This window comes from Podarcis raffonei, chromosome 3, assembly GCF_027172205.1.
Source record: "Podarcis raffonei isolate rPodRaf1 chromosome 3, rPodRaf1.pri, whole genome shotgun sequence".
Classification (NCBI taxonomy): domain Eukaryota; kingdom Metazoa; phylum Chordata; class Lepidosauria; order Squamata; family Lacertidae; genus Podarcis; species Podarcis raffonei.
Window position 1 is genome coordinate 11,335,019 of NC_070604.1, and position 13,261 is coordinate 11,348,279.

The 13,261-nt window shown below is 42.1% G+C and overlaps 1 protein-coding gene across 4 annotated transcripts in view; it reads left to right on the forward strand.

The window, feature by feature from the left end:
- The window catches only part of NEK5 (NIMA related kinase 5), a 25,011-nt gene continuing 11,750 nt past the window's right edge, over positions 1–13,261 (forward strand). For 2 of the 4 annotated variants that reach the window (XM_053380561.1, XM_053380562.1), the window contains exons 1-11: positions 1–56; positions 2,938–3,075; positions 3,357–3,453; positions 4,120–4,217; positions 5,509–5,592; positions 6,160–6,230; positions 6,886–6,972; positions 8,057–8,111; positions 8,388–8,588; positions 9,313–9,379; positions 10,587–10,726. In XM_053380561.1, the coding sequence (XP_053236536.1) occupies positions 2,959–3,075; positions 3,357–3,453; positions 4,120–4,217; positions 5,509–5,592; positions 6,160–6,230; positions 6,886–6,972; positions 8,057–8,111; positions 8,388–8,588; positions 9,313–9,379; positions 10,587–10,726 (1,017 nt within the window). In that variant the 5' untranslated portion in view covers positions 1–56; positions 2,938–2,958. Of the gene's footprint in view, positions 57–2,937; positions 3,076–3,356; positions 3,454–4,117; positions 4,218–5,508; positions 5,593–6,159; positions 6,231–6,885; positions 6,973–8,056; positions 8,112–8,387; positions 8,589–9,312; positions 9,380–10,586; positions 10,727–13,261 lie in introns of those variants that run through there. The other 2 variants (XM_053380563.1, XM_053380564.1) reach the window with 2 other exon arrangements.

The following is a 13,261-nucleotide window of genomic DNA, read 5'->3' on the forward strand; positions in this document are numbered from 1 at the left end:
GGAGCGACGCTTTGGAGACAACCCCCTACGTGCCGACTCGGAAGCCGGCTCCCCGGGTAACCCGCGCGGGGAAAACGGAGGCTCGCCTTCCCGAGGCCGCCGCCGCCTCAACCGCCACCCTCTTTCCCTTAAAGCAGCGACGTCGTGGGGGTGGGGGGTGCACTGCCTTCTTGGTCCCCATTGCTCGCCGCTACCCTATCCTATAATGAAGGGGACAGGTTAGGTTAGACAAAAACCTGTGTAGTCACCCCTCAAGAAGCAGGCCTCAAGACTTTTAAATTACTTTCTCTGAATCCTCAGAGAAAGTAATTTGAAAGTCTTGAGGCCTGCTGGGGGGGGGGTGACTACACAGGTTTTTGGGTAACCTAATCTGTCCCCTTCAATACAGTGGTACCTCAGGTTGCATACGCTTCAGGTTACAGACTCCGCTAACCCAGAAATAGTACCTTGGGTTAAGAACTTTGCTTCAGGATGAGAACAGAAATCGGGCTCCGGCGGCGCGGCAGCAGCAGGAGGCCCCATTAGCTAAAGTGGTGCTTCAGGTTAAGAACAGTTTCAGGTTAAGAGCGGACCTCCGGAACGAATTAAGTACTTAACCTGAGGTACCACTGTATGCTTGGTTTCCAGTATGCATTTTGTGTTTTTTAATCTTGCCTTTTTTGTGCTGCGAACCGCCCCGGAGATCGACGGGTGAAGGGCTAAGGAAAAGAGCGCAGCGAAAAATTTGAAGCCGTCACAAAACTGATCGCACAGTTATTCAAAATCCTGTTGGAATTCGTTTCATTATTTTAACTATCCAGCGAGATCAGCTTCTCAAAGTCTGATAACCAGTGCTTTTCCCTCCCTAAAAAAAAAGTTTAGGGGTACTCTCATTTTCCTACTCATATTGAAGTACTGCCCCTCAATGAGGCCAAACTGAGATTCACAAAATGTTTAGGGGTATGCGTCTCCCCAGAAAAAAAAAGCACTGCTGATAACCATTGTCACATCCAGAGGTGCAAATTCCCACTTTGAGAAGTGCCACATGAAAAAGTGTGCTCATGCTACCAATTGGCCTGTTATTTGAGAAGAATGCTTCAATTTTGGGGGGTGGAGGGGATCTTGAATGACTCAGGTGGCAAATGGATCTTTGTTCTCCCTGGGGTGGTCATCAAACTATTTTTTACTCAGGAGTAGATCCGTTGAAATGAATGAACATGACTAACTCAGGCCTATTCATTTCAGCAGGTCTGCTCTGAGTAAAGCTTAATTGTTTCGGCACATTTTTATTCTTATATGTGTTATTTGGTACATTTTTATATCCAGCCTTTTCCACTTTGTGGAATTGAAGGCAGCGCCTCTCATCCAAGCAAGTACCTGACAGACCTGCTTAGATTTCAGCAAGGTGACTGCAAACCTGTGGTGTGGGGTTATAGCGTGTCCACTTACACATTGACCCAAAGCAAAATGAATGCATCATCAAAGAAATAGGATGCCGGTTTGCCTATCATTTGTGGGCACACAATAATATGTATGGTAGAAATAATTGCTGTAATTGAAACAGAAATAAAATACAGCTCACCATTGTTTGGAAGTATCTGACCAATCTGCTGTTCAGGTGCAACTTCAGGACTCTAGCTGTCTGTTCTTAGAGATGTTTATCTTTAAACCAGACTGTCCTTTGAATTAGAGCAGTTTTTCTCAAACTTGGTTCTCCAGCAGGTTTTGGACTTGTAGTCCAAAAACAGCTGATGCCCCAAGTTTGGGAAACATTGAATTAGAGGAAGCCTTTAAACAGAAGAGTGTTCTACAGTATCTAAAAATAAAACATGTCAGTACTCTACCCTGGGACCACAAGCAGCATCATGCTCTTTTCATTTTAAAAAGGAAAAGGTAAAGGGACCCCAAGCTTCCGGGTCATGTGGCCAGCATGACTAAGCCGCTTCTGGCGAACCAGAGCAGCGCACGGAAACGCCGTTTACCTTCCCGCCAGAGTGGTACCTATTTATCTACTTGCACTTTGATGTGCTTTTGAACTGCTAGGTTGGCAGGAGCAGGGACCGAGCAACAGGAGCTCACCCCGTCGTGGGGATTCAAACCACCAACCTTCTGATCGACAAGTCCTAGGCTCTGTGGTTTAACCCACAGCGCCACCTGCGCCTCTTCTTTTCATTTTACTCCAGTTTAATTAAGTATTGTATGGAATAGAGCAGCCTTTTGCCAACTTGGTGCCCTCCAGATTTTTTGGACTACAACTATTCTCAGTCCCCAGCTAGAGTTTTAGTCCCAAACACCAGTTTGGCAAAGGCTGGAATACAGGATGTGTGTGTGTTTCACAACGGACAGGATGAGGAGAGTTCTTTTGCATGCCATTTGTGAATCAGAAGTATATTTCTTTCCCATGTGCAATGGGTGTAGCTCCCACAGTCAATGTGATGATAATCAATCTTTAATAAAGGCAATTCTCCCCAAATCTATAAGTTTCATCATTTCAACTCTAATGGAGTAGGTGTGTGCATATCCTCTTAATGTTTCGGATTGTACCTAATCAACATTTTTTAATCTTTATGGGAGAAACTTCTGAAACAATTGGTAGAGTCCGGTTTCCTAAATGTTTTCATATGTATGATGAATTAATGTTTACAGTTTAATAAAATGATATCTTATGAGTTTGTAATACAGTGGTACCTTGGTTTAAGAACAGCCCTGCTTAAAAACTATTCGGTTTATGAACTCCGTAAAACCGGAAGTAGTGTCCCAGTTTGTGAGCTTTACCTCAGTCTAAGAACAGAATCCGAACGGTGGAAGGGCACCGGCGGCGGGAGGCCTCATTAGGGAAAGCGCGCCTCAGTTTAAGAACTGTTTTGGTTTAAGAACAGACTTCCAGAACGGATTAAGTTCGTAAACAGCAGTACCACTGTATTAAGTATCTATCACTTAAATATTTTTGTTTTACAGACATTTCTCTAAATCCACAACATGGATGAGTATGAAGTGATTAAAATGATTGGAGAAGGATCTTTTGGCAAAGTATTCTTGGCTAAAGGAAAGGATAACAATCAACCATGTGTTATCAAGGAGGTCAATTTAACAAAGGTAAATAATCTCTCCTCCCACCTGTCCCAAATGCGCTTACCTTTTAGAGTGATGTTACGTATATCATCTACACTCATGATTCATGACATAGGGAATTAGATATAGTTAGTTTTGGAATGGTTTTATATTTATCCATCTTTATGTATACATGTGTTGAAAACAAAATAAAAAAGTAGATATTTAAATATTCAATACTATATAAATAAAGTCTCTAAATTTCATCTGGGAAAGTGACAGTAATAATCACATGCTTCTCCTTCCTTGTTTCTCAACCAATTTAGATGCCAAGAAAAGAAAAAGAATCCTCTCAGAAAGAAGTTGCTGTTTTGTCCAAGATGAAGCACCCTAATATAGTAGCTTTCTACACTGCCTTTCAAGGTCTCATTTTCTATGGCTTTGTTTGTTTGTTAAAAAAAATTCTCAGGGTGAGCAGATGCAAAAGAGGACAGGGATTGTGTACCTTTAATAGTTGTGTAGAAGAGGGGTAATCGGAAGGTATTTAAATAAATTATTTCCATCCCAGTGGTGGAAAATTAACAATCTCACAGTGGACCGTTTGTGCCTTTAATTTTGGGTGGTTTAGCTTTTTATGCAGAACCATGAACAGTTGCTCCTTGCACATGTTTGAAAGACACAGGATCACTACATATTTCCTTTGCTTCTAGTTACCCTAATGCTGTGTATACCTAGTGTAGGGTGGGGGTCAAGAGGTGGGAAATCTGTAATATCAGTATATTGGAGATAGCCAGATCTTAATCTGTTTGGCATGGAATATGTGTCTTGGTGTTGCGAGCCCGAGAATTTGGGGTCTTTAGTTGAAATCACTATTACCTGACTGCACTGCTCATAGAAGGAACCATGTACAAACATTAAACTTTAAATGACTTTAGGCATTTTTTGAAATAGTGATGGTGGCAAGATTTTTTTTTAAAAAAACACACTGATTTATGCTTTGGTTAAGTTTGCTATACCAGTTGAAAGCAGCTAACTGCTGTATTTGTAAATGCAAAGTTTGTTCATAAGCCTAATATACTTTTATTACAGAGAAAAATAAGTTATATATTATTATGGAATATTGTGATGGAGGTGACCTTATGAAGAGGATAATTTTGCAGCGTGGAGTGTTATTTGATGAGGACAAGGTAAGTTTGCATTTTGAAGAACTGCCTTTCTTTACATTCTTCCATTCAATTATTTATCACAGAAAAAAGGACAACGAGGAGATTGGCATCCTGCCTTTCATTTTCTTTTATTTACCAAGTCATTAAGGTAAAGGTAAAGGGACCCCTGACCGTTAGGTCCAGTCGTGACCGACTCTGGGGTTGCGGAGCTCATCTCGCTTTATTGGCCGAGGGAGGCGGCGTACAGCTTCCGGGTCATGTGGCCAGCATGACAAAGCCGCTTCTGGAGAACCAGAGCAGCGCACGGAAACGCCGTTTACGTTCCCGCCGGAGCGGTACCTATTTATCTACTTGCACTTTGCCGTGCTTTTGAACTGCTAGGTTGGCAGGAGCAGGGACCGAGCCACAGGAGCTCACCCCGTCGCGGGGATTCAAACCGCCGACCTTCTGATCAGCAAGTCCTAGGCTCTGTGGTTTAACCCGTGTCCCTTCACCAAGTCATTAGTGCCATAATAATTTGTGCCTCTGGCAGAGTGATCAGGGATGAGCGGGAGATCCAATGACATCCAGAGAATCACAGGTTCCCTGCTCTCCTTTTAAAAAGCTGGCCTCAAACTGAGGTCCTGGGTGCAAATTTTGGATTGAAGTTGAGGGCGCTGGAACAGATGGACCTACTCTGAACTGGGCTTACTTAGAACTACAGAGAATGTGAAGTGTGCCTGCTACTCAGGGTGAGTGGTTAGGAAGTTGTTTGACTCTAATCCCAGAGATTCTATTAGCTAGATGTCTAAATGTCACATTGTATGTTCTGATCTTGTAGAATACCGTATTTTTTGCTCTGTAAGACTCACTTTTTCCCACCTAAAAAGTGAGGGGAAATGTGTGTGTGTCTTATGGAGCGAATGCAGGCTGCACAGCTATCCCAGAAGCCAGAACAGCAAGAGGGATTGCTGCTTTCACTGCGCAGCGAATCCTCTTGCTGTTCTGGCTTCTGAGACTCAGAATATTTTTTTTCTTGTTTTCCTCCTCCTAAAACTAGGTGCGTCTTGTGGTCTGGTGCGTCTTATAGAGCGAAAAATATGGTAGATAGTTGTGTCCAGGTTATATGTCAAGAGTGAGGTTGGAATCCCTATTTCCTGCTTTTTGACGGAGAGATGTATATCTTATTTTTTTTCTGATATCTACTGTATACAATATTAAATTCATCATTTTTTACTGGCATGTGTACCTTTTAAAGGAAGTCCCCTCTCCCCTCGTAGAAATTACAGTGGTGGTGGTTTATGGGGTATTCTCGTTTTATCTTTGCCTATAGATCTTGAGTTGGTTTGTGCAAATCTCCTTAGGACTGAAGCATATACATGACAGGAAGATTCTGCACAGAGATGTAAAAGCACAGGTAAGTCAAAGGGGGAGTCCCAGTTGTGGTTGGTATGTCAACTACACTATTCTTGGACAGGGATCCATTGCTGTCACTTGAGGCTCAGGTGACCGCAGTGGCACCGTGCACCTTCCATTAGCTTCAACTGGTGGCCTAGCTGTGCCCCTATCTGGATAGGGATAGCCTAATGCCTGTTGTCTATGCTCTGGTAAACTCTAGATTAGATTACTACAGTACATTACACATGAAGATAGTTCAGAAACTTCAGCTGGTGCAGAATTCAGCAGCCAGATTGCTCACTGGTGCAAAACAGTGTGAGCATATAACACCACTCCAGGCTGACTACACTGGCTGCCAAGTTTTGACTTATAAAGTATTGTGGATTCCATTTTTATGGAACTCCCTTCCAGCTGACAAACACCCTCCTTGTTGAACTTCCAGTGCCTACTGAAGCCTTTATTTCAGCAGCATTTTAACCGAATTCTGATCTTGCAATTTTAAACAATCGTTATTTTCATACTTGTACACTGCTTAGAGTCAGCTGTGATTAAGCGGTATATAAATCATCACTTTTATGGATTGCAGAACATTTTTCTCAGCAATAATGGAGTGATAGCAAAACTTGGAGACTTTGGGATTGCGAGAATGCTGAGCAAGTAAGCATTATTTTATGGACTCTCAATATTGTTCTTTCCGTGCTATGTCTGAAAAGGATTACTTTGTTTTAGATAGTGAAATGTTTAGAGAGTGGGATGTAGACTGGGCTTATTCTGACGCTAACTCTAAACAATGATTTATCCTTATTTTTATTTATAAAATGTATACACAGCTTGATTGTAAAAAACCTCAAAGTGGTTTACAATAAATGAAGAGAAGTGGTTGCATCAAGCACCATTTATTTGAGGGTGATAACCATGTTCACCACGGTTCCTTGGAAGATAAAGGTGGTATATAAATGTAAAAAATAAATAAACGAGGGAAGCAAATTAAAAGCTTCCAGTTTTGAATAAACTGCAGTTTCCTCTTAGATCTAAACTAGGGAAACAATGATTTAGTCTAACAGATTATTAAGCAAACTGATCTTAAATCACATTTTTTGATCCTGGTTTTTTTGAGGGTTCCTATGTCACTGTTAGTTGGAATACAGATTTTCTGTTACATATTGAAATATATGAGTAGTGTTCTAATTTGTTCCTGGAGTCTCCAAATGATGAATTGATGTAGGTATGTATAGTAGCTTCCCCTACCCCAATTTCCCTATATATAACAAACTGATCAAAACCACTATTTTTCAACATTGTTTTCCTTTAGTACTATGGAATTTGCTCGGACCTGTGTAGGAACACCATATTACTTGTCACCTGAAATCTGTGAGAACAAGCCGTATAACAACAAAACGTGAGTCTGAATATTTCTGACGCACATATTTCAACCACATCATGGGAGGAATTCAGTGTTGTCATGGGTCTGAGCCCCATGTTGGGCAAAAAAGATTGGACTCGGTGACCCTTCCAGCTCTGTGATTCTGTGATAGCACCATACCTTTTCCATCCTCCTGCTAGACAACTGGAATTGCCCCACCAGGAGGCCTTTTTTCAGGAGTGGATAGTAAATCTCTTAATTGTAGGTTTTGCCTCTGCCTTCCAATGGCCTGTCTCCCCAGGCACTCCTTGCTTACATGCTGGACATGCCATGTCCCAAATGTGAGAAACCTTTGCTCTTAGAGGTTTGCCAAGCTCATATGTTTGAAGGATCCTCTCACCACCCCAACAGGCATTAATTGTCATGTAAACATGACATCTGGGACGCAGGTGGCGCTGTGGGTTAAACCACAGAGCCTAGGACTTGCCGATCAGAAGGTCGGCAGTTCGAATCCCCGTGACGGGTTGAGCTCCCGTTGCTTGGTCCCTGCTCCTGCCAACCTAGCAGTTCGAAAGCACGTCAAAGTGCAAGTAGATAAATAGGTCACGCTCCGACAGGAAGGTAAACAGCGTTTCCGTGCACTGCTCTGGTTCGCCAGAAGTGGCTTAGTCATGCTGGCCACATGACCCGGAAGCTGTACGCCGGCTCCCTTGGCCAGTAAAGTGAGATGAGCGCCGCAACCCCAGAGTTGGCCACGACTGGACCTAATGGTCATCATGGGTGATCCTTACATATTGCAAGTAATACTGAGACTTCTCTCTCTCTCTCTCTCTCTCTCTCTCTCTCTCTCTCTCTCTCTCTCTCCCTCCCTCTCTCTCTCAGGTTGACTATGTATTTAGAAGTTTAACTGTTCTATTTCTCTTTTATGCAACTTTATATCTCCGTCCTTATTATTAAGAAAGCTTCTTAATTTGGAACCTAGGATGTGGCTATATATTTTATGAATTGTATTTGTTTTTCAACGAGCAGTATGAATTAGTTTATTGACTGCAGAGTTGAGATGGATATTCTTGTTTTACAATGTTTCCCCACCCCATGCTGTGATTTCTTTCTTTTACAGAGATATATGGTCCCTTGGCTGTGTATTATATGAACTCTGTACTTTAAAGCACCCTGTAAGTACATTAGCAGAGTATTTGTAAGTTGTTTAATATAATATTTACTAAGAATGAAAACATTTCAAGTGGAACTTTTCATAGGCAGCAGTTAGAATTGTAACTTTTGATGCTTCTAAATCTTGGACAGCCTAGGAAGGATATTATAGACCTGAGGGGGTTTTCCTTGGCCACATGGTGATATTTTCCCCAGAAAAGATGCTGAGCCAACATTTTTATTTAAACATCACATTTCACTTGGCAGCTACTATTCATGGCTGTATTTTAATATTTTAGTTTGAAGGCAAGAATTTGCCTCAACTTGTGCTGAAGATCTGCAGAGGCTATTTCACACCAGTATCTATGAAGTATTCATATGAACTAAGAACATTAGTATCCCAGCTCTTTAAAACATCTCCAAGAGATCGCCCTTCTATCAACTCCATTTTGAAAAAGCCCTTTTTGGAGAAGCAAATAAAGAATTTTCTGCCCCCTGAGGTGAGTGTCTGCTGTGGTTGCAGACAATCCAAACAAATGAGAAAACCCTTCCCTGGTAATCTTCACACTCCTTTCCCCCTTCTGCCTCTTTTCACTTTGCACATGGTAGTCACATTTAAGGTGAATGTGTAGAATTTACATTTGAGGAGTGGGATTGTCTGACATCAATTGCTGCTAATGCTTGCTTTCTGCAGGAAAATGTATTTATTAATTGAATTTATTAAAGGAGCCCAGCGTGGCAAACACCAAAGTGGTAAAACAGGGTGATTAAAAATAAAAATATGTTTCCAAACAATGAAGAACATTTTAAAATAGTTGCTGGGAATATGATCTCTGAGCCATTAAATGCCCGGGAGAACAGAAATGTTTCTGAATGCTTTCTGAAAGTTAATAGCGAGGGAGAAAGAAACACCTCACCAAGGAGGTCATTAAACAAATGGGGAACCACCACCAAAAAGGGCCTGTCATGGGGTAGTGCCAACTGGGCAGCACCCAGGACCACCACCACCCAAAATAGTTGATATTGAGGAAGACACTCTTTTAGATAAAGGCTTGTTCCCTCTTGCCTTGAATTATCCGAATGAGCAAGCAGCTTTGGGTGCCTTGGGACACTAGTGAATCACCACTTAGCAAAGATGTAGCATAGATAGATAGATAGATAGATAGATAGATAGATAGATAGATAGATATGCATGTGTGTGTAATCTGTTATATTTGCTTTTAGATCATGGAGGAAGAATTCAGCCACACCGTCATTCACAGAAAACGGTCACTAGATTCACTGCCATCAGGCAAGCTGTTGCTCACTAAGGTTTATATATACGTATATATAAATGAAAGCATAATGCTTAAGAGAGAGAGAGAGAGAGAGACATTTGTTTTAAATGGGTATTGGTACTGAGATAATTAGTCAAATTTCAGTGAAGATGCTGTATAATGAATTTGCATGCTCCTTCCCCTTGGGGACACGGTGGCATCAAAACTATTGAGCAGATGTGTGTTACTGAATAGGGCTCTAGTTTACGAGTTGTGCTTTTGAGGTGGTGGCCCATTCTGCTGGGACTGTAAGTAAGAAGTAGGATCAACAGGTATTTTAAATATGTATTTATAGAAATATTTATATAACACTAATTAATAAAGAACGTATCAAAGTGGTTCAGAACAACTACATAAAACCATAAAATAAAAGCCATATAAAAAGATAAAATCAGTTAACTACTGTGGTAGTATGTATTCTTAATTGCCTGCATAAGCTGACGGAATAGGAAAGTTTTCAGCAGGCATTTAAAAATCGAAACAGAAGAGGCCTGCTGAATCTCTGTTGAACTGGGCTGGTGACACTAAAAGCTTGGTTTCTTGTCGTTGTCAAATTAGCGGCGCCAGCTTGGGGGAATGATCAGCAGCAACACTCCTGCAACGATTGAGCTGGGAGCTCTTAAGATCACAGAACTGCTTTAGTCAGGTGTAGTTTTCTCTCCAAGAGAGTGAAACTTTAGTTTATATATTGTTTATAAGTGTTGCACTCGAATAAATTCAGGCCTCCGATTCTGTCATCTAAAGTGTCACACATGGGTAGAATGATTACTTTGCTGTTATAGGTAGCATTAATTTTATGCATCTTCTAGTAAAAGGTGGGCCTATGTATTACCAGTGCATTGTGCGCCAGCCACAGAGGCAAACGCTACACCCTTTCCCAGATGAGGTAGACTGAGCCAGGTAATGTCAGTTCCCTTCTCACTGGAACTAGAAGAATGTTTTAGATCAATAGAAATAGATGGTGGTAGGTACTTCAGGAAGCATTTTTCAGGAGTAATTCTCATTACCTGAGTGCTCACATTTTGGAGCATATTTAATTGGAGCCGAACTGCACATTTGGTGCCAAACAGGATTCCCAACTCAGTGTATGCTGCTGGTAATTCTGGGGTTTTGAAGTGGAGGGGCATAGGAGTATGATACTGGAAATAATTATCAAAACCTTATTTCATTGAATTATCAAAGGAGCTCCTGAAGTTCAGAAATCAAGAATCCATGATCGTCATTCACCCAAAATCAAGCTGGAGATGCTTCCCAGAAAACAAGAAATAATGTATGAAAATGAATGGAAAGCTCCTTCAAGGCCCCAGGATCCTATTAATCAGGTAATAATAATAATAATAGTAATTAAAGTTCTCTTGGTAATTACCATATTTTCCCATGTATAAGAAGTTTTTTCCCTTAAAAATAATGTCAAAAATTAGGGGGCGTCTTATACACGGATACATCTCCCCCCCATTTGAGTCCCCCAAAAGAGTCTTATACATGGGGACATCTTATAGATGGAAAAGTACAGTAATTATTTAATAGAGTTCTTTATTTGTCATGTGCTTTCACTTTGCAGCAGTAAAGGTAAAGGTCCAGTGGTGACCGACTCTGGGGTTGTGGCGCTGATCTCGCTTTATTGGCCGAGGGAGCCGGCGTACAGCTTCCGGGTTATGTGGCCAGCATGACTAAGCCGCTTCTGGCAAACCAGAGCAGTGCACAGAAACGCTGTTTACCTTCCCGCCAGAGCGGTACCTATTTATCTACTTGGACTTTGACGTGCTTTCGAACTGCTAGGTTGGCAGGAGCAGGGAGCTCACCCTGTCGCGGGGATTCGAACCGCCGACCTTCTGATCGGCAAGTCCTAGGCTCTGTGGTTTAACCCACAGCGCCACCCAGTAGATGGCACTAATTCAGGGATGAGTGACCCTCCAGGTGTTGCTGAACTCCAGTACCCATTATCCCTAAATATTGGTCATGCTGGCTGGAGCTGGAGTCCAACGCCATCTGGAAAGTCACAGGTCTATTATTCCTGTACCAACTAATTTAACAGTGTTTGACAAATAGGCAAATCAGGGTCAAACTAGATGTGAGGTTTAATGTGTCTTTGAATCTGATTCTGGAATTCTTTTCCTCATTCTGCCCTTGCATTTTTTAAAAACCGAAAAGCAATTCTGAGGCCCTAATCTATATGATGGTCACTCTTAGCTGCTTTTAGGATTCTCACCTTTTTATTAGAATCATAGAATCATAGAGTTGGAAGAGACCACAAGGGCCATCGAGCCCAGCCCCCTGCCAAGCAGGAAACACCATCAGAGCACTCCTGACATATGGTTGTCAAGCCTCTGCTTAAAGACCTCCAAAGAAGGAGACTCCACCACACTCCTTGGCAGCAAATTCCACTGTCGAACAGCTCTTACTGTCAGGAAGTTCTTCCTAATGTTTAGGTGGAATCTTCTTTCCTGCAGTTTGGATCCATTGCTCCGTGTCCGCTTCTCTGGAGCAGCAGAAAACAACCTTTCTCCCTCCTCTATGTGACATCCTTTTATATATTTGAACATGGCTATCATATCACCCCTTAACCTCCTCTTCTCCAGGCTAAACATGCCCAGCTCCCTTAGCCGTTCCTCAGAAGGCATCGTTTCCAGGCCTTTGACCATTTTGGTTGCCCTCCTCTGGACACGTTCCAGTTTGTCAGTGTCCTTCTTGAACTGTGGTGCCCAGAACTGGACACAGTACTCCAGGTGAGGTCTGACCAGAGCAGAATACAGTGGCACTATTACTTCCCTTGATCTAGATGCTATACTCCTATTGATGCAGCCCAGAACTGCATTGGCTTTTTTAGCTGCCACGTCACACTGTTGGCTCATGTCTAGTTTGTGGTCAACCAAGACTCCTAGATCCTTTTCACATGTAGTGCTCTCAAGCCAGGTGTCACCCATCTTGTATTTGTGCCTCTCATTTTTTTTGCCCAAGTGCAATACTTTACATTTCTCCGTGTTAAAATTCATCTTGTTTCTTTTGGCCCAGTTCTCCAATCTGTCAAGGTCGTTTTGAAGTGTGATCCTGTCCTCTGGGGTGTTAGCCACCCCTCCCAGTTAGGTGTCATCTGCAAATTTGATCAGGATGCCCTTGAGTCCATCATCCAAGTCATTGATAAAGATGTTGAATAAGACCGGGCCCAAGACAGAACCCTGTGGCACCCCACTAGTCACTCTTCTCCAGGATGAAGAGGAACCATTGATGAGCACCCTTTGGGTTCGGTCAGTCAGCCAGTTACAAATCCACTGAGTGGTAGCAAAGTCAAGACCGCATTTTACCAGCTTCTTTAAAAAAACAACAGCCAAGTAGCAGATTCAAAGCTATGTTCTGTATCTAGTTTGACCTGAGGTCTGTGCCTCTTTAAAGGGATGTGCAAGCCACACTTTGCTGTTATGCATCACTCTTGATCCAGATCACACAACTAACATAAAAAGTCCCTGAGCACTTGCAAATTACAGTACTCACTTTCCTTCTTAAAGTTAGATCAAGAGGAAGGTGTGGGTGCCCCGGGGGGTAGGGAGAATGATTAGGCACTTGTGGTGTTCAGTTGTTTAGCCCATCAGCAGGCCAAAGGAGTTAACGGGTTCACATGAGATGAATTGATAGGAGTCATAAATATTGTTTAGCAGAATGCTGTGTGCACAGAGAAAGCATAAGGTGCTGGACTATATGGAACTTGCCGAACTGACCGGGAGACTCCAAGACCAGAGAGAAGAGACGGTGGAAGAAGACTGGAAGAAGTTTAAGGAATATTTGAAAAAAATAGGTTACTATTTAAATCTTAGAATAGCTTTGGAAGTGGATATAGGCTGAGGGTTAGAAGTAGAAGACAG